We start from the raw sequence: 20,877 nt of genomic DNA, 5'->3' as shown, positions 1-20,877 counted from the left end.
AAGAGTTTGTTGTTCAGATAGGGTAATTATTATGAGCAGAGGGAAATATAGTAATATAGTCACGACATTGAAATATGCGTGTTTTTGGTCCTATGCCACTGACTCATGCCACTGTTTCTGGGATGAGCGATTTATATTCTAAGCACATTTTCGTGTAGTTCTGAGCACTGAGCACGTGTACCACTGGCAGAGCATTTTGTAATGCATCTGGCAGAACCATACATTTCTAAGGGAAATGCCTAGAAAAAAATTTGAAATGCAACAATACTAACATGGTTGGTACAGTAAAAAAAGTCTCTAGAAAGGAAGTTCCTCCATCAGCAAAATTATCTAAAGCACCCCTGCACATAACATACTTTGCCAGAATAAATAAATAGATATTATTATTATACTTTACAAGTCAGGTGACATGATCCTAACTTCCTACCAGGTTAGAAAAAAAAAAAAAAAACATGAATGTGCTTTTGTTGAGCACCATCAATGCGCAGCACCCTAAAAAGCTACTCAAGATAGTTGTGTTCTACCATAGCACCAAATGTGGTGTTGACGTCATAGACCAAATGGCTCGACTTTACACTGTAAAATATAGGTACTGTAGATAGCCCATGCATGTTTTTTCCATGTGTTGGACTTGGCAGCAATCAAAGCATGAATACTCTACAACGGGGTAAAAAGTGACACAGTACCTCGACACTAGTTCATATGCAGCCACAAGCTCCTCTTCCTGGAAGAATTCCATAACAGTGCAACGTTCACAAGACATGTCAGACTGGATGATGCAGAGGGAAAAGCCAGTGTGCAAAGTGCTTCAAGTATGTCTGTGGACCATGCTTAGCAAGTGCCGAGTATGCCTGTGTAATGTTATGATGCAGTTGGTGGCTTAAATAGACCTCCACGAAATGTTTCTTATTTGTGTGTTATTTTAATTGATATTTTTATTCTTTTCAACAAAGTGTGTATCCACTGCCTACCCATTTCACTTGCGTGATTCAGGTTTCTTCTAAACAATATATTGTCATGCATTTTGAATATGAAAGTTATTTTCTTCACTTCTTCTTAAATTGTTCTAAGTAGAACTTCATTTGTTTTAAGTTTTAAAGAGTCTCATATAGAAACCAGAGCTCCCGGAGAAAATTCCTTGCTAGATGGATCATGAGCTTGCCCAACATGTCATAAATCGGGGGTAGGGATCAAACCCTCTTCATTTGCTGTTGTGCATCCCAATAGTATTTTGCCAGTTTCGAGTTGTTGGATCCTTCTGTCTTCTTTATGTTGGAGCAGAGAGGAAGGTGATCCTTGTCCATGACTGGATCCATGTTGTAGGATATAATGTGGAGATGTAAATATGGATAGTTTAAGTGGCCTGCCAAACTATCATGTTCTGTATGCAACTGAAAGAGGGCTACAGCTTCACTGCATGGGAACTAAGAAATTTTGACACTGTTGCTGACTATATTCTGCCATGATTTACCTGCACTAGCAAACTGTAGGAATTCTTGTAAATGGATTTTCATGCTATTTTTAGCTGAGTGGAAGGAAATTTTATGACTACGTATATATTTTATTCTTGTGCTATTTTTGCTAGGGTATCTGCCTTCTCATTTTCTTCCAACCCATTGTGTGCAGGTAAGTTTCCACTGCAAAGCAATTTGTTTTTCTAGTTCTATAAATAGTTTTAACGACTGATGAATTTCACATAATAATAATAATATTTAATCTTCCACAACTTAGTGAGGTTGCCAAAGACAAAGAATGTTAAACAGTAACACTTATGGCCAGTTTCACCAACCTTCGTTATCATTATAACGTCTCGTTAAATAATTTAACGATACTTCAGTCAGTTTTTGTGTTTCACCAAGTATTGTTATTGCTAATGCATCTTTAAATTCATTGTTAATATATTAGGACCTATTCGTCGCGTTAAAACAGTAACGATGCATAAAAAAATCAACAACATGGCAGACGTATTCGATGCTGAAATTCTTTAATTAGAACTTCAACTTAATGGCGAACTTATATGTGGCAATAACACTCGGAATAATGATTTTGAGGATTTAAATGATAAAGAATTCCATGAAAGGTACACATTAAGGAAATAAGTAGTAAGAATGATTCTAGAAGAAACTTGATATAGGTTAGATTAGAATACAACAGAAATCACCCACTTAATGCCTCTTCAACAGATTCTTTTTGCTTTGATTTTATGTTACGGCAAGTTTTAAAATAGTATTTGGTGATATGAATGGGGCATCAAAAGTTGTATTGTCTAGATATGTGAATAAAGTATCAGACATACTATCAACAGTACGACCACAATACATTCATTATTTTTATAATAGATCTATAGCTAAATTTTCTGTCGTCATTGACACGATAGATGGTGTACATGTTCCAATTGTATCTATTGGCAGTAATCTGGACGAAAGTTTTTACAATATACAATCCTAGTTTTCATTCAATATTCAAACAATTTCGTACTCAAAGCTCTGCATAGAGAAATTATGGCTAAACTAGCACTGAGGTAGTTTCTTTCGTACATCGCTTATAAACCTTGCACATACGATAGGTTAGGTTTGGTTAGTTTAGGTTTTTGTTATGCTTTGCATATACGATCTCCACAAAAAATCCATGTTCACTTCCGAAATCATCAGAACTATCTCAGTGCTAGTTTTAGCGACATTGTAAATAGATGGTCATAGTCAGTACATGATAGCACAAAATTCCAAAGATGTAAGAGGATGATGCCTTTTGAAATGGGAAGGGTGCAAAGAGGTTTACTTTTAGGAGGCAATGGATACTCCTTAAAATCCAATTTAATGACACCTCTTCTGAATCCTGTCACACAAGCAGGAAAAAATTGTTACAGAGTAAGTAACTCTGCATGAAATGCAGTAGAAAAGTAGTATGCAATTTATGAAAGAGGTGATCTCCCGTCCTAAAATTAGGCTTAAGAACAACTGCTGAGAATGCTATATATATAATGCTAGCATCAATTCTATAGCTGTCCACCTTATCGTCAGCAAAATTCTTCTTAGATTTACTTTTGAGGTTACCTACCATTTAACAGCTCTATATTCATCCTACTTACATTAGGAAAACTATTTAATCGTGTTTCATATGTTACCCAAATCTCTTCTTTTTTAACATTATTCCATCTGTATTTTTGTTTTCAATTACTTTATGACAATATGCTGTATTAGGAAGACTATCAAAAACTAAAAACTTTTACATGTTCTTAAAATTACTGCCTTTTACCCATTTGCCTATCATTGTTTCCTCATGCCAAACAAAACAAAGTCAGCCATGATCATATGTAACCAATAAAATTCGCGATTTCGAAGCCGTGGTTGTATAAGAAATATAACATGCAAAATACAAGTACAAGCAAATGCATGTTGATTAAAAGAGGCATTGTGAAACAGTCGACTTTTAAAGATCACGTTAAAATTAAACGATCCGTTTCTTGACAAATAGTTTGCGGTGATTTAAAAAAGCTTGGTGAAACTGGCCATTAAAGTGTGACATTTAAATGTCTCACAAGAAATTGGTTTACATAAATTGAAATTTACAGAGTAGATTATGACTTACAATTTAAGATCATTAAAATTTGCAGTAAAGTAAAAATATGAAGATAAAAATTAAATTAAAAATAAAACGAGGCAATTCAATTGCAGTTTGAGTTGAAATGCAAGTATCACCATGAAATTTGTAGAGAACCCTTCAAAGTAAGCATAGAAATTTCCTTTATTGTTGTAGATGGGACTCCAGATTTACGACAGAATGACACAAATTGTTTTGTTATGGTCCCTCTTGCACCCACCATTAAACCAATGATTTCTAAACGGCTGAGTATATATAACGTTTTGTAATAGGGGATAGTCAATTCATAAATTACCCTTTTCTTTTGATTAACCTCCCCAGGTTGATTCTGATGAGTCTCAAATCTGATGGTTGAGTTAAGAGCTGGCTGACTGGAATAGTATGAATGACCGATAATGACTCACACAGAATTACTGCTTTCTTAAAACATTGGATTGTTCAAACAAAAGAACTTTAACACTTGATGCTTTTAATAGGGCTAAAATTGTATTTAAAAAAGGTAATGTACCATACAGTTACCGAATGTACATTATTTTTTATTTAAATACACTTTATTTTAACACACTCAAAAGTTTTAGAAGTTTTATATTTTAATATCAATCTATGTCCAGAGTTCTTTTCCTATTTACAAAATTATTGTCAGATGAAAGGCAGACTGTAACTGTGGAGAATTTAGGAAAAAAATCCTAACAGTTTACTGTGCTGCTAATTATGAGAACTCAATCAATGAGTAAAAAGAAGTGATGGATTAAAAGTGTAATTGAAATGCTGTAGCATACTTTTAATATCTGTTGTAACACATTCAAATTCACGTTAGAATAAAACTTTACTGAATCTACAGCCTTTATTTTTAATTAATGTACAACTTTTATTACACTTTGTAAGGTAGTATGCAAGTTTAATTTAGACCTAGTGTTATTTTTCAAAGCTTTACTTAACACTTTTAAGGCCATTCTAGGTGCCTAAAACTGAAATCCTTTATCTAAAATTCCCAGGTAAAATTATCAGGTACAAAGACGGAAGTTGCCATGAAAACTGGACATCTTGAATATGATTAAGTCAGCACTGCAGAAGTGAGTAAAAAGAGATCCCCAGTACAATATTATCAATGCTTAAGAGTCGTTAGATTTTTATACACACCCACGAAAAGTAAAATGCAAGTTACATGAAATGTGAGCATAAAATAAGGCAGATAATTTAAGTTACAAGAACAGTATTTTAACCTGACATTTACATCATAGTTGCTTGGCAGTTTACATTGTCTGCTCATCCAGAATATGAGGTGCCACTAACCTCCAGACTGACCTGCTCACTGTCACTAGATGTGGACGTGAGACTCATTGTGAGGGCTTGGCTGAGACAGGGTCCATTACCCGCTGTTGTCGATATTCCACACGAACCTGTTCCTGTAGGTCCACTTGTTGTCAGACTGGGGTAACTCTGTGCAGTGCTGAGAAGACCACCTGTGGATGATGACAACATCAGCATGTTTTCAAAAACTCTTTCATAAATGACATTTTATCACAGCGAACTAGATGGAAGACAAAATATCAATGTTGTGCTAGAAATCTAGTCTTGTAAGTATACTTCCATATAGTACGTGTAAATGTGAGGTCCACCATTACATGTAAGAAATGCTGTGATGAAATATATATCATATCATATCATATCATAACCACGTGGTGTGCACTTACACATATGTAAAACATACAATTTTAATATAAACATACGTTTCTACATACCAACACATACAAGTACACGTATGTATGCACACACTCCTTATCACATTTTACCTGGTGTGTAATTGATACTATATTCTAACGTTTGTTATTTAGTAGCTTTTTTTTACTATAGTGAAATTCTGTTTAGTTTGTGAGTATGAAGTAACATGATAATGTAAGTATTAATAATTAACAGTTACGGGGATTATAAATACACACATTAATGTTGTCACAGTTATCTAAAAACATTAATGGTAATAGCTCAATATCATAAATAGAATTACTTTCTAATTATGAAAATAAAATACAAATTATTGCAATACAGACACTGCCAACTTATGTTTTCTCATACTGGTGCACTGCTGTGATGAGCACAGTGCTAGTCATACTAAGGACGAAGTTATTCCTTTCATTTCATTGGCATAACACAAACTGACAAATGCAGAATGACGGAGTCCTGCAAAACGAAGCAGGCCTTTGATCCCAACATTCAATTAAGACTGGGAGAAAATCTTCCTATTTCCAAAGTTTAATACTGCAGCAAAATGCTTAGTATGTCACAGAGTTCTACGTGTAATATGGAAATTTAATCCTTAACGCATTATTTGAGACAATTAAAGCAGTTTGAAGTTCGATTTTCAGACGTAGTTAAATTCGGAAAAATGTTCATAATGAATTACAGTTACAGATGATACTGAATTAAGGAATCAGTTCCAAAGAAGACTTACAATACCGGTAATCTACTTCAGTTTTATTCACACTTTCAGAGAGAAAGGTTTCCCAGACTGCAACGCCATATTACAAGAATATTGTGTATATTTGGCTCTACTTATTTGTGTGAGGCACTATTTTTGCGATGATAAATCGCGACAATGAAGCATGTTATTGGATGAAAACCTAAAATCAGTCCTTCGATTCAGTAATGTACAGAATATCACACTAGATATTAAAAGATTTGTTCAGGACAAAGGAGCAGAAAACCCATATCAAATACACAAAATGAAACAATAAATATTGTGTTTTAGGAATAGTGCAAGTTCCTTCAAATTATGAAATTATTATTATCATCATCATGATTATTATTATTATTATTATTATTATTATTATTATTATTATTATTATTATTATTATTATTAGGTTCCAAACCCTACAGTATTATATACCCAGGCCACTGTAACCTTGCACCTGACAGCTTTGCATAATGTTGGTATCGAGAGATGTGATGCTGCCACAATGATTACTATACAATAGCTAACTTGACTTATGCGGAGTTTGTTATTTATTGTTCTTTAGTCAACTGTCCGAAGATAGGTCTGAACCCTACAAGTGATATCAACATGGCACCACTTATGATAATGGGGTAGGGTGCCAGTTCCTTTCTCCCTCCATTGCATACAACGCTGAATAGCTACACATTCTACTAATCAGACTTTAGATGTATAAAAACAATTATTCTTCCTCCGACACATATCAAGTGAGATGTATTGCCTGATAATAGATATACATATAAGCCAGAATCTTAATCAGAGGTAAGTTTGTTATTCTGCACCATTAATTCAAATGGTAAGTATTACTTAACTCCGTCCTTCATTACTGTCCTCTTAGAAAGGCTTAAAGTTTTTTTATGTCCATTGTATTATTCGTACATTACCTGCAGGAATGGAGGGAGTCTCATATATAATACTGACACATTCCTTATCGTGCTCGTAAAATTTACGAGTATTTTGCACCAATTCTGATGCATGACTATTTACGCGAAGGATTGTCACTACATGAATAAAATTATCAGTTTCTTTTCCGACATTTCACAGCAGTGTTACAAATTTATTTATAATTTTATTTTATATCACTAACACAAATTAAGCATGTGGTAGTGACACCATGTCACACAGCATGCAGCAAACTGGTAACACAGCAGCGCTTCGCATAGTTGCAGTGACAGCTGATAAAAAATAGGTACTACGTTCTGATTGGTTTAGAAGGTTATTGTACAGCATTATTCAACTTTTTCACAGGAAAGGTTCCAACGCAAATAACTGTGAAATGCAAATTTACAATGGCCTGGGAGTTGAAAAATTGAAGAAAATGTTAATTGTGTGTTCATATTAAATGTATTTCAAGGCTACAGTCTGAACTAGATCATTATACACTATGTAGCTTCATGCTGATTATTTCACTGCATACTTATAATTTTCAACATTTCGAACATTAGAAAATACAGGGTGTTTCAAAAATACCGGGCATAATTTCAGGTATGTATTTCCCACATGTAGACAATCGAAATAGTTCATTACAACATGTGTCTGGAAATGCTTTATTTCCGAGTTATGGCCTTCACAACTTTGAAATTCACCGGAACGTTTTTCTTTCCGCAGGTCGTTGCCGTCAAAGGAGACATTAAGAGGGCACTCTGACAGTTCATTCCGAGGCGATGGTTACATTCAGTGTTGTGTAGGCGTTAGACTGTGCGACATGTATTCAAATCAAGAGCTGGCAGAGATACACTTCATGTACGGTAAGGCAGACAGCAATGCTGCGCTGGCTCGTCGTTTGGTACCAGGAGAGGTACCCACAGCGACAATGTCCAGATCGGAAGACATTTGTACGTCTCCATTACCGTCTGTGCGAGTATGGAAAATTTAACTCTCCTGGTTTGGGAAGGGGACGACCAAGATCTACAACTCCAGAAGTACAGGAGGAGATTCTGGAGGCTGTGAATATGACTCCTTCTATCAGCACACGAAGGGTAGCGTTGCAAGTCAATGTTCCTCATACGACTGTCTGGAGACTGTTGAAAGAGTATCAATTGTATCCTTATCATTTGCAACGTGTACAGGCCCTGTCACCAGCAGATTACCCTGCACGAGTTAGGTTCTGTCAGTTGTTCTTGCAGCAGTGTGGTGTTAAATCCGAACTTTCCTGCCTTAGTATTATTTACAGATGAAGCATAGTTCACACGAGATGGCATAACAAATTATGTAAGGGCGAATGAAAACCCATGTGCAACTGTTCCATCTCATCACCAGGTGCGGTTCTCCCTCAACATGTGGGCCGGTATCATTGGTGATCGATTAGTTGGACCCCATGTACTTGTAAACAGACTTACGGGGCAGGCGTACACAAACTTCCTGGAAAACACCATACCTCATGTTTTAGAAGACACTCCACTGATCAATCGTCAACACATTCACTTCTTGCATGATGGCGTTGCTGCACACTTCAGTCGTACGGCTCGCCGGTACTTGGATCGAAGGTTTCCTGATCGATGGATAGGTAGAGGTGGCCCAATTGCTTGGCCTCCACGCTCACCTGATCTGAACCCTCTCGATTTCTACTTATGGGGCCATTTGAAATCATTGGTTTATTCGTCTCCGGTGCCTGATTTGGAATCCCTTCGGAATCGAATTGTAGCATGTTCTGAGGACATACGCAATACTCCTGGAGTTTGGGATCGTGTTCGCAGGTCAATGAGACATCGATGTCAGGTCTGTATTCAAGCAGGAGGTGGACATTTTGAACATTTTCTGTAATGATAACGACCTGCGGAAAGAAAAACGTTGCGGTGAATTTCAATGTTGTGAAGGCCATAACTCGGAAATGAAGCATTTCCAGACACATGTTGTAATGAACTATTTTGATTGTCTACATGTGGGAAATACATACCTGAAATTATGCCCCGTATTTTTTAAACACCCTGTATAGTATGCATAGAATTCGTTTTGTTAAAGTATATAACTGGGCACAGAAAATACATGTTTTTAATTAGTCATCAACCACGCACTTGACTTGTGGATCCTTCTTGTGCTCCTAGCGTGCCATTCATTTTCACTGGAATTGTAAGGTGCATAAGCCATGCACAGTAGTGCAGGGAGTTGGCAACGTCTGTTGTAATGCAATAAGAATGAATACCTATCAGATTTCCTCCAACAGTGAAAATGCACTTTCTAGTATCATTTGATACAATACCTAGTATAAGACTAATAATGACAGAACTTGGAATATGAATTTTATACAGAACAAAATTTGAAAGAATGTGGTCATTTGATATATCAGACTTTCCATCAAGTAGTGAGTAATGTCATATCACTCTATTAATTTTATCATCTGCAAACATGTATCTATTGAAACTCTAAAGAATATAATTTTCGAAGATTTTACTTCGTCTAACATCTTTATGATTTTTTATTATTCATGATTCACAACCATTCAGGGGAGTAGACAACATGATTTTGTGAAGAAGTACAAATACAACTTCCTTTCTATACACTCTTTTTCATGGCTTAATATCTATGAATCTGTTCAATACTTTGTAATGTATTGTACCTATATTTCCATTGTGATCAATGATGATGGATTTATAGATATAACAGAACCCGTGAGAAAAAGAAATATTGGAAGGCCAAAGATTTAATTGGGGATTGAGCAAATATTTAATAGATAATAATAAAATTAAGGTCACAATATAGTAAATGGAATTTCGATTTTGTAAACATTGAGGACAAAGATAGGCCTACTGTTTTTCAATCTCCCCAGTTAAATAACAACAATCGTTTTCGTCTATTTGTTGTTGGGCACCTTCAGGTCATATAATTTATAACATGTTAAAATTTCTGATTACTTATAATGATTAGTTTTAGAAGTACATAATGTAGTATTGTTTTTCAGTAGTTTTATACATTATTATAATTACTATTATTATTATCATTGTTATTATTATTGTTGTTGTTACAGTATGTACATATGAGTACAATTTCAATATAAAATATGTATAGATGCAAATTTCAAAACCCACTACAGCTGTTGTCAGAATAAATGACAGCATATTGTTGTTGTATGGTGTGGTTAGTTAAGCAGTATTGCTGCATAGATGCTAACTGAAACTTTAAACAGTTTACATTATATGTTCTTGAACTCCATCAATATGAATTTCATGAAGGTTTCAGTTCCCACATGCTACATAGAAGTCTGTAAGCTATAGGGCTGGTATCAACTAACAAGGAGAGGACATGCTCTGTATATCGCCGAATGAAATAAAATTGTGTGAGATGAAAGTACAAGACGTACTGTTTAAAGTCATATCTGGTATGGGTGGCCATTGACCCCTCGTTTTGAAAATATTGGCTATTGTTTATAACATACTTCCGTTAGGTGCCTAATAGAGAATCATCAGACTGTGTAACAGCGTAGCTCATATGGTTGGATACTGAGTTGTTATCCAGGCAATCTGAGTTCGAATCTTAACTGGTCCTATATTTTTTTCTTTTAATAATGATTAATAGTGTGGTCACAGTTATCTATTTACATATATCATATTTTCTCGATGTATTGAACGCTTCATCATGTTTTAAATTAATTACTAATTAAGTAACATTGCATTATAAATAAATTAAAAAATGCAGTTATATTGTCAGACTCCAAAGCAGCTATTCTATCAATAGTCTCTAGACACACACCTTCATCTCAAATAGCAGAAATAAATAAAATGCTCTATCAACTAATAACATTCAAATAAAAGAATTGTATTCCAATGGATACCATCCCATTGTGGAATCCTGGGAAATGAGAATGCGGATGCTTTAGCAAAGAAGGGCAGCACTGCTACTTACAGACCTGTTACTAAATCTACGTATTACTCTGTGAAAAGATTTATTAAATCTACATACTTAGACTTCAACAAACAAAATTTGATAACACAATCTCAAGGGAAAAAATGGAACTCTCTGCATCATAATCCACAGTTGATTCCCGGTTTACCACGCAAATCATCTGTAGCTGCATTTAGATTGGCAACAGGCCATGACTGTTTGGCCAAGCATCTGCATAGAATTGGAATATATCAGTCTTCTAACTGTCCATTGTGCAACTCAAATCAAGAAATGTATTCAGAACATCTCAAAATCTGTGCGTCAGTGGCTAACCATGACAATATCTTTGAAAAATATTGGAGTGCAAGAGGTCAAATGACTTTACTGTCAAATGCCTGGCATTAGAAAACAATAACAACATTGCATTATAAAGAATGAAATATTGCTCACGTAGGCAGGTCACTGGTGTCTGTTCTGTTTCTGTAGCAGCTATTTCACTTCATTTTGTACATGATTCGTTATGATAAAAGTCATTAAAACACACAAAAGATACAAATTTCCTGCACCATGCACAGCAAATGAAAGAAGATTGTCCACAGTCACACACATTTTTCCGCACTTCTGCTGCGAAACAGACATCCTTCACATTCACAAACACTTCTCGTTCATTTATTAATTTTGATGCATACCACGCATATTTCAACATGGCTTTGAATATAGGAGCTGACAACTGAAAGCGAATAAGGAGTGAATTTTGAGAGCATCCTCCCTTGAAGCAATTTGTCGTCCAGTTGGTAAAAGGAAAGAGCTATTTTGCAAATATTTGATAAAAATCTTCACCTGTCTAAAAAATAAACATCATAGGGTTGGCATAATTCAGTACATTTGCATGGAATCACTTTAAGGCTGCAAGTTACTTCATTTGTAAATATTTCATCATACAAAGAAGGATTTACTTGTCCTCTCCACAGGTCCAGAATTAGAAGAAATGGCTGCTCTTTTACATATGTCTTTACCCTCGAGGGAACCAGTAACCCCTAGAGGGTGCATCCCCAGGTGGCAGATCGGGGAATGCCTCTCAGAAATGAGTGGTAGGAGAGAAATAAAATATCTCCCGTGGACCAACAGGTAATTATCTATGCTAGCCTGTCATGGCATAGAGATGCATCCCACAGGAGGCAGAGGTGGGAACGGTCAGTGGACTCAAGTAAGCCCTCCCGGCTAGGTCCAAAGGACCCCCTGACCAAAGACAGGTGTGGTCCTCCTTTCATATAGAGAGTTGAGAAAGGACAGTACAACCGCCAACTCTTAAAAACATGGTGTCATTTCAAGAAAATGGTTAAAATCAGCTCATGAAAATGTTGCATCCCAAAGTAAAACATTCTGGAGTAATAGTCCCCCGGTCAGATCTCCGGATGAGAATTGCTTTAGGAGGGAAGAATGATGAAAACGTGAAGATACTACAATGGAATTCTAGAGGTTTTAGTCAGGATAAGAAAACAGAACTTACCAAAGTATTGTTCACCAAACAAGTAGATGTTTTTGATATAATGGAGGCCAATATATGTAACAATCAGAAGAAATATTTCAGCATAAAAGGATATACAACGTACCTCTTACGAAAAGGAAGACAAATAGCTAGTGGTATGCTCATTGGTGTTAGAAATAACCTCACATCAAATTTCAAAATTGTGAAAGAAATGAATGAAATGGATAAGACAGAAATAGCATATCTGGATTTATGGAGATCCAAAGAACACTTTTCAATATATTTTGTTTACAACCTCCAAATAACAGTCCTGATTTGAATATTTTTGATATATCACATAAAACTGTAATAATGGGAGATTTTAATGCCCATTCCAAATTATGAGGATATAGAGACCAAAATACAGCTGGTAAAGCAATGAAAGATTGGTTAAATACAAATGAATTGGAACTTGTATTCAATAGGGACCAAGAGGCTACTTACATGCATCATATAGGCTCCACATCCAACCCTGATTTACTACTAGTGGCATCTAATATAGCTGAAAGAACACACCGAGAAATATATGAAAGTCTTGGATCTGACTATAGAGTCGTAATTACCAGTATTAAAGTTAAGGCGAAACCACCCAAAGCCCACTGCAAGAAATCCTAGAATTTTAAAAAAAGCTGCCTGGAAGGGATACAAAGTGAATTGGAAAACAGATTACCAAATGAGATCAAAATCAAATCTAGCTCACCAGACACCATTAATAACGATATATGCAAAATTCTGATTACAACAGCAAAGAAATATGTCCCACGAGGAAAAGTTAGAATGTACAAACCATTTTGGTCAAAAGAGTTACAAAAACTAAAAGTTGAACAAGAACAGGCCAGGCAGGCCGCAGAAATCAACAAAGATAAGAAAAGCTTTCTTGATTAGAAAAATAAAGCTGCAAGATTTAGAAAAGGTATATTAAATACCAAAAGAAATGCATTTGATAAGTTTGTAGAAAACTTAGATTATAAACAAGATAGTAACAAAGTTTATAAATATGTATTTACTGTAGGGAGAGAATCTACAGATAAACAACGAATAAGATATGGACACAAAAATATAACAGATGATTATAAAATTGCATCAGCTTTTAATACATATTATTCTGCTCCTAAACTCTCAAGACAACACAGAAAGTTACAGAAGTCGATGAAATTAGAAATTAAGAAGAAAATGCAGGTTCAGAATCAAAATGTTACCACTACTGATGAAATTTTCTGCCACAACTTCAACCTATTAGAGCTAGAAACTGCCATTAACAAACTTAGTAACAAAAAAGCCCCAGGTCCAGACAATATTCACCCAGAATTCATCAAATACTTAGGCATTAAAGCAAGAAATGCATTACTTGACTTCTATAACTATGTTTGGAACACCTCTGTACCTGCAAATTGGAAAAAAAAAAAAAAAAAGCAATATTATTCCAATATTGAAACCAAGAAAGCCAGCAAACAAAATTGAAAGCTATAGATCTATATCACTAATAAGCCATTTAGCTAAAATCATGAAAAGGATGATATCAGAGCGATTAAACTGGTTTTTAGAAACAAACAATCTTCTGTTAACACAGCAAGCCTGATTTAGAAGAGACCACTCAACAAAAGAACACATAATCTTACTAAGTCAAGCTATTAAGGACGGATTTAATAAAAAAAAAGATACATTAGCTGTATTCTTTGATTTGAAATCAGCATATGATAATGTTAAAATGTTATGTTTTATTTAACGACGCTCGCAACTGCAGAGGTTATATCAGCGTCGCCGGATGTGCTGGAATTTTGTCCCGCAGGAGTTCTTTTACATGCCAGTAAATCTACTGACATGAGCCTGTCGCATTTAAGCACACTTAAATACCATCGACCTGGCCCGGGATCGAACCCGCAACCTTGGGCATAGAAGGCCAGCGCTATACCAACTCGCCAACCAGGTCGATTATGATAATGTGTTGAGATACAATCTGATTACAAAGCTCCAGAAATTAGGCATAAAAGCCAATATGTTAAGATGGATATCTGAGTTCATCACCCAAAAATTTTGTTCTACAACTTATGGATCAGCAAGTTCTAAATATAAATAAACTCACTTGGGCTTACCTCAAGGTGCAGTATTAAGCACAACACTATTCAACATATTTATTAACGACCTACCACAAGAGCTGGAAAAACATGACACTAAAACAGCACTCTTTGCTGATGATTTGGTTATTTGGACGTCACATAAAACCAACGCAGTAGAGAAACTTAAAAATTCCATCCAGTCATCATTAGTGGCACTTGAAACCTGGTGTTCAAATAATATGATGTCAGTGAACACAGAAAAAACAAACTTTCAACTCTTCTAATTAAGAAAAAAACCAGTGAAAATAAATTTAAACTATAAAGATAATAAGTTACAAAGAACTGAAAATGCAAAATACCTAGGTATACATTTCGACAATAAGCTCACATGGAGAAATCACATTGAACACATCAGTACAAAGGCAACAAATCATTTTAAATTACTAAGAAGACTGGCAGGAACGAAATGGGGCAGCTCAAGGAGTACACTCAACACAACCTACAACACATACATAAAGCCTATCTTAACGTACTGTGGTGAAGCACTAATAACCTCATCAACCACAAATAAATAGATATTAGAACGCACTCAAAATCAAGCTTTACGTCTCATCATTAGTGCAATCAAAACTACTCCAATTGAAGCCATGCAAATAATCACATCCAATAAACCATTGTAACAGACCTTGAAAAACAAGCCCTTTTAACCTATGAAAAATTAAGAAGACTTCCAAATTGGGATAAATGGAGTAGATACAATGATTCTAAATTTACACTGAGGATCCAAAACGGATTCATACAAGAGGTAGAAAAGCTTAAACAAAATCTAGAAATACCAAGTGAAAAGGAAAACTTGATGTCTTGATATAATCCACTTCATAACTTCAAAGTAGACTGCTGCCTTGATCTTGATTAAGTCTTCAACAAAAAAGATATAAATCCAGAAGTAGCAAAAGCCACTGCCCTATAAACAATTAATAGAAAATATCCACAAAAGAACTGGTTGTACATTTACACTGATGTATCTCTCATGGATCAAAATGAAGGAGCTGGAGCAGGAGCTACTTGTCAATACTTTTCTCTTTATAAAAATGTTGGCAAGTACACAACAAATTTTGATGGTGAAGTTGAAGCCATTTATACATCACTTCAAAATGTATTTGTTTGGCTAAACCAGTGCAAAAACATAGTCAACCTGTCTGACTCCAAAGCTGCAATCCAGTCCATCAGCTCAACTACATCCCCTAAAATGGAAAAAACAAATTCAAATGCTAAATAAAAACAGTGGTCTTCCAATGGGTCCCAGCCCACTGTGGACTGAACGGTAACGAGAAAGCAGATATGTTAGCAAAGAAAGGAACTAAAATCAACTTAAAAACAAATTTCAAGTTCCCATATGAGTCAATAAAACGAGCCATAGAAAGAATAAGTAACAGCGAACAGGCAAAACATCAAAATTCAAAATGGAAAGAATCATTCAAAGATCCAAAACTAATTCCTGATCTGCCTCGAAAATCTGCCGTGGCCATGGTATTGGAGTACTGAATTCACCTAAATGCTTACTGTGCACCAGAGAAGAGGACATGGAGATGGAGCACCTGGCTAATTGTGAAACTCTTAGGACATTTGTGGACCTTCCATCAAAATATTGGGAAGCAAGAAGGATGATGACTTCATTGTTAAATCCAGAGCATCACACGCACGCACACCTTTATTACTTTCTCCAGGTAATAATAATAATAATAATAATAATAATAATAATAATAATAATAATAATAATAATAATTATTATTATTATTATTATTATAATAATAAAAATAATAATAATAATAATAATAATAATAATAATAATAATAATAATAATAATAGAGTATCAAGCTTTAAAAAATGAGAAGGCATTAGGATTCGAACTCAGGTTGCCTGGATGACAACTCAGCATCCAACCATATGAGTAGCCTTACACAATCTAATGCTTCCCTATTAGGCACCTAATGGAAGTATGTCACAAACAATAGCCAATATTTCCAAAACGAGGGGTTATTGGCCACCCATACCAGGTATGACTTTAAACAGTACCGTACATCTTGTACTTCCATCTCACACAATCTGATTTAATTCGGTGATATAAAGGGCGTGTCCTCTCCTTGTAAGATTATATTGCATGTCCTCATTTGCATTATATTGTACTTCCATAGGCTGAATTGGAAGCTACTCTAAATAGGTTGCTATATTCTTTTCTTATCAGCTATTTAATAATGCTGTATCAAATACAGCATCAGTGGAATTGGTAATAGCAAGATCGAATTTAGGTGACAAGAGTTGGAGAAATCATAATGGATATCTCACATTTGTCTTAAGCTGGAAAAAAATGTCGAAAAAACTCTCAACCAGGTAACCTGTCCACTAAAAATCAGAACTTAGGCCTCAGAGAATACACTTGGGATGCTCATAATATTCAGATGGTGTATGGGTGGTTGAGTTAGTTAATGGGGTTTAAAAAGGGCACATCAGCTAGTATGGCTATTTGCGCCCTTATGAGTGGTTGAAAAGTTTCGTTTATGAGTTCATAACTCATGAATAGTTTAAGATACTGGGGCACAAAACAGGGTGAGAAAGGCAGAAGGGAGGAAAAAGATTAGGAAAGAAAAAGTAAAGGTACACATTAAGACAGCATAGGCATATCCATTTCAACTGTATGTTACAAAAAAACCAATAGAGATGCAGCATGCAAAAATAATGAATGACAAATATTTATAACAATAATCAATTCACGAGAAAAACAACGAAACAAAGACACAACAAAAGAAAGAAGGACGAATCAAGAGAAAGAGAGATGAATAAAAAGATGAAAAGAAGAAAGACAGGCAATATGGAAAAAAAATAAAGAGGAAAGGAAAAAAAGAAACTGAGAAATAAACACAGAAACTTAGGTTCATGAATGTGGGACATAGTTTGTCACTAAATCCTCTCTAGAAAGCTAGAGTGCCATACGCACCAAAACATTAACTTTACATGGGATGAAAAAAACTGTCGAGTTCTCAATACTTGTATTATCTTTCGAAGTTTGACAATCTAACCTAAGTAATGTAGCTTGGGAAAGGCATTTCACCTCTTTATTTTATAAATAAAAGAGATTTCGTTATGCAAAATGTTGCTTACTATAGTTTGGCAGACACTATAGCAAAGTATTGTAGGAAACAATGGTGTTTGCAATGAAAGCATCGGTGCTTAGAATAATTTGTGTGAGCAGTATTCTGAACTTCCGAGCTTCTTAAAAGCCATAAGTGTTCTGAACAGAAATATGAAGCTATACACAATGTTATCCGAGTCGGAAACATGCATCTTATCGAATGTACTGAAACTGCTGATAAATTATTAAATCTGCAATAGTTATAATGACTGGCAAATTTAATGGAAACACAATTACACAATGCTGCAGGCTTAATTGTCTTTTTAAACTAGTCTTCAATGTAGCAAATACTATTATTACTCTAATGCCTTTATAGCTATGTAAGCAATATAACAGATCTTTGTTTAAACCACGCTACTTCATAGGAAAAAACAATCACCTTCACAGCATAGCTAAATAGGTTTAACTGCTGTAACACTAGCATTCAATGCATCAAACACAAATTACTCTATTATCTTTTAGTTACATATTAAGCAACATAACAGATCTTTGTTTAAACCATGCAAATTTATAGACAAATAATAATCTAAACAGCAAAGCAAGACTGAAATAATGTTAAAAGAGCAGTTGAAATGCCTTATGTATCTTCATCTGTTTCTGCAACATCTTCGACATTAGATGTTGTAGGGAAATTACTATATCCTTGATGATACATGCTTGTAATGTTGTTTTTTGAACACAGTCTTTCTAAACCTCTATTTCTGCAGAAAAATTGGAAGATGATTTTATAGATCTTAGCAGCATAAATGGAGTATCAACGGATGCACTTTGTGGCTGTGTTGAGTAAAATTTATGGAGTTTATTGTACTACTTGCATAATCCAAGAGTAAATCACTATTGTGAATGTTCTTATGAAGTATACCTAGCAGACTTTATTTGATATTTTGGTTTGCCATTGATTACGGAATTACAGAAGAAATGCTTTTCCAAAACTTATGATTCTATTCAGAGGAAAGTATGTTTCAGAGAATCATATCTCATGATGTATATTGTCAGTATACATCATACAAGTTGTAAATTCAAGCCTTTGTGCATGTCATGTTGTGTACGTTCGTGAGTACTGTAAGTTCTGAGAGGATGATTCGTTAAATTGAGAAACGTGAAATTCTAAGTTCTACTGCCACTCTTTATTGTCAGCTTGCGAAGGTTTATGCTGCATGGCCCTCTGGACTCTAGAGTACTTGGAGCATGCAGAACCAGAATCTTTAAACTGCTGCACCATTTTGCTTAAGTAGAATCCTATCTGAACCCACAAGCTTCTGTGTGTTGCAATAATACTTTTTTATTCCACGCAAAACATCACCAAGTTTTGTTCTCTATTCAATTATAAGCTGCCCTGTGTTCGCCATCTTTGATGCCAATATAACGGAAATCTGTTACTCCCTAGAGTCATTTCCAGGCACTAGTGCATTCGCACAGGAAGTTTTAAAATTTTGCTGATATAGTATGGTTGTAAGACACAAAACAACAAACGGTTCAAGTTACAGATTGCCATACATTACATCCAAGAATACGGAACAAGAAATGGAAGCAACTTTCTGTAAGACTGGAACTAAGGAAATTACCACAGCAAATCATGAAATATATTCCAAGAGACAAAGTAAGTTTAGGAAGATCAATGAAAAGACTGTGTGAGGCCATAATAGGTAGAGGAGAACCCAATACTTGTTTGATGATGTTAGGCTCACATTTAATTTTTTTTTAAACTAATGGTGGATTCATACATGACTTTACATCATTCACCTATTTTATCTATCTGTTAAGAACAAGAAATGTACACAGTACACCATGTTTAAAGAAGATAAGACTCACGATATCACTGCTATAAATAAAACTAAAGGGTGTTTGAAAGCAATACTTTAACTTCAAAGCCAATTGAAAAAATATTTTTCTTTTCTTTTTGTTTCAGCACACAGCCCAAAGATCTTGTTCGGAAAATAAAAGTACTGTACCTATTGTAAATAGAACTCATTTTATACCACTAAAAAAAGTTTCATAATGTTGCAATATTTCATTGAGTTTACGGTGCAAAAAATTCTATTACATTTGAAATTATATTGGGGAGGGAGGCAGTGGTGGAAGCGAATGGGCTCAGATTTTTTTAGTTACTCTTATCTTACTTAAGACGTTTTTCCTCTTAACAGATTGAGCAATTTTGCACGAATATAATATCATTTACAGGACTTTTGTGTAACTGTAACCAAATAATACAATAAGATAATTTTCAAATTGTTTTTAGATTATTATTGTAAGTCATTCATGTGTTTCCAAATTTTCTTGTTAAACGTATTTTAAATCAAACTGGGAGAATTCGACGAATTTTATTACTATATTCGCTGCTTTGAAATAATTAATTACATTATAGTGTTGCAACCCAGTAACAGTAATGCTTCCCTCTAGCTACTTATGTTTATAGTCTCCTTGACATGAATTGGGAATGTGGGAGTCCTAATGAGCCTAGTGTAAGCAACTAACCTGGAAAATTGGACGATAGGGCGAGCCGGACGAGACTGGATACAGAGCTGGGGCCACGTGGGAAGAGTGAACTTCCAGGAGAAGGAGATGGGGAGGGGGTCGTGCATGATGGAGATGGAATGTTCCCTGCACCTCCACTGCCTGTGCCTCCTGCACCAGATCCTGTACCACTTCCTCCTGTGCTCCCAGAACCACTTGTAACAGCACCCAGAGTGCGCCGACGAGCCATGGCAGCAAATGTTTCAAGAAGACCAGCTGTTGCCGAGGTCTCCATTGTGTTGGTCCCAGCTGCTGATGTCAAGTTTGGTACACTCACGCTCATGGGATTTGACACCACCACAGAACCTCCACTCGGTTCTTTTTCTTTACTACTGCATTCTTTTTCTCTTTTACCTGCAACATTTATTGCTCAGTTAGAAAGAAGGAAGTCAGTAGTTCCTTTACTGCACTTAATCTTAAAATATAGCTGAAAATATATAATTTTGTATAATTTCGTATGAGGATAATGCATAGACGAATAAATAGATGGAAGACAGTGCTGGTAGGTTGATGACAGTGTTTGTGGTCATTATGTTGATGATGACCTTGAGCATGTGAAGGAGAATGAGAAGGACAACATCTATGATGACAATGTTAATGACGACTATGATAAGGGCAGTATGTTTTTAATATGCAATTTTATGGCAATTTGTATGCCAATTAAAATGTTTGTTTTAGTTAC

At 35.2% G+C, this 20,877-nt stretch overlaps 1 protein-coding gene across 19 annotated transcripts in view; it reads right to left on the bottom strand.

Moving 5' to 3' along the window:
* The window catches only part of Ufd4 (ubiquitin fusion-degradation 4-like), a 465,356-nt gene that overhangs the window by 97,524 nt on the left and 346,955 nt on the right, over positions 1 to 20,877 (bottom strand). For 15 of the 19 annotated variants that reach the window (XM_069848281.1, XM_069848285.1, XM_069848292.1 and 12 more), the window contains 2 exons: positions 20,157 to 20,549; positions 4,894 to 5,063 (listed from right to left, as the gene is read on the bottom strand). In XM_069848281.1, coding sequence (XP_069704382.1) covers positions 4,894 to 5,063; positions 20,157 to 20,549 — 563 coding nt within the window. The remainder of the gene's footprint in view (positions 1 to 4,893; positions 5,064 to 20,156; positions 20,550 to 20,877) is intronic. The other 4 variants (XM_069848283.1, XM_069848293.1, XM_069848300.1 and 1 more) reach the window with 2 other exon arrangements.

Source organism: Periplaneta americana, chromosome 15 (assembly GCF_040183065.1).
Source record: "Periplaneta americana isolate PAMFEO1 chromosome 15, P.americana_PAMFEO1_priV1, whole genome shotgun sequence".
Classification (NCBI taxonomy): domain Eukaryota; kingdom Metazoa; phylum Arthropoda; class Insecta; order Blattodea; family Blattidae; genus Periplaneta; species Periplaneta americana.
Note: the sequence above shows the minus strand (reverse complement) of the source record. Positions and strands in the feature narration are given on the sequence as shown.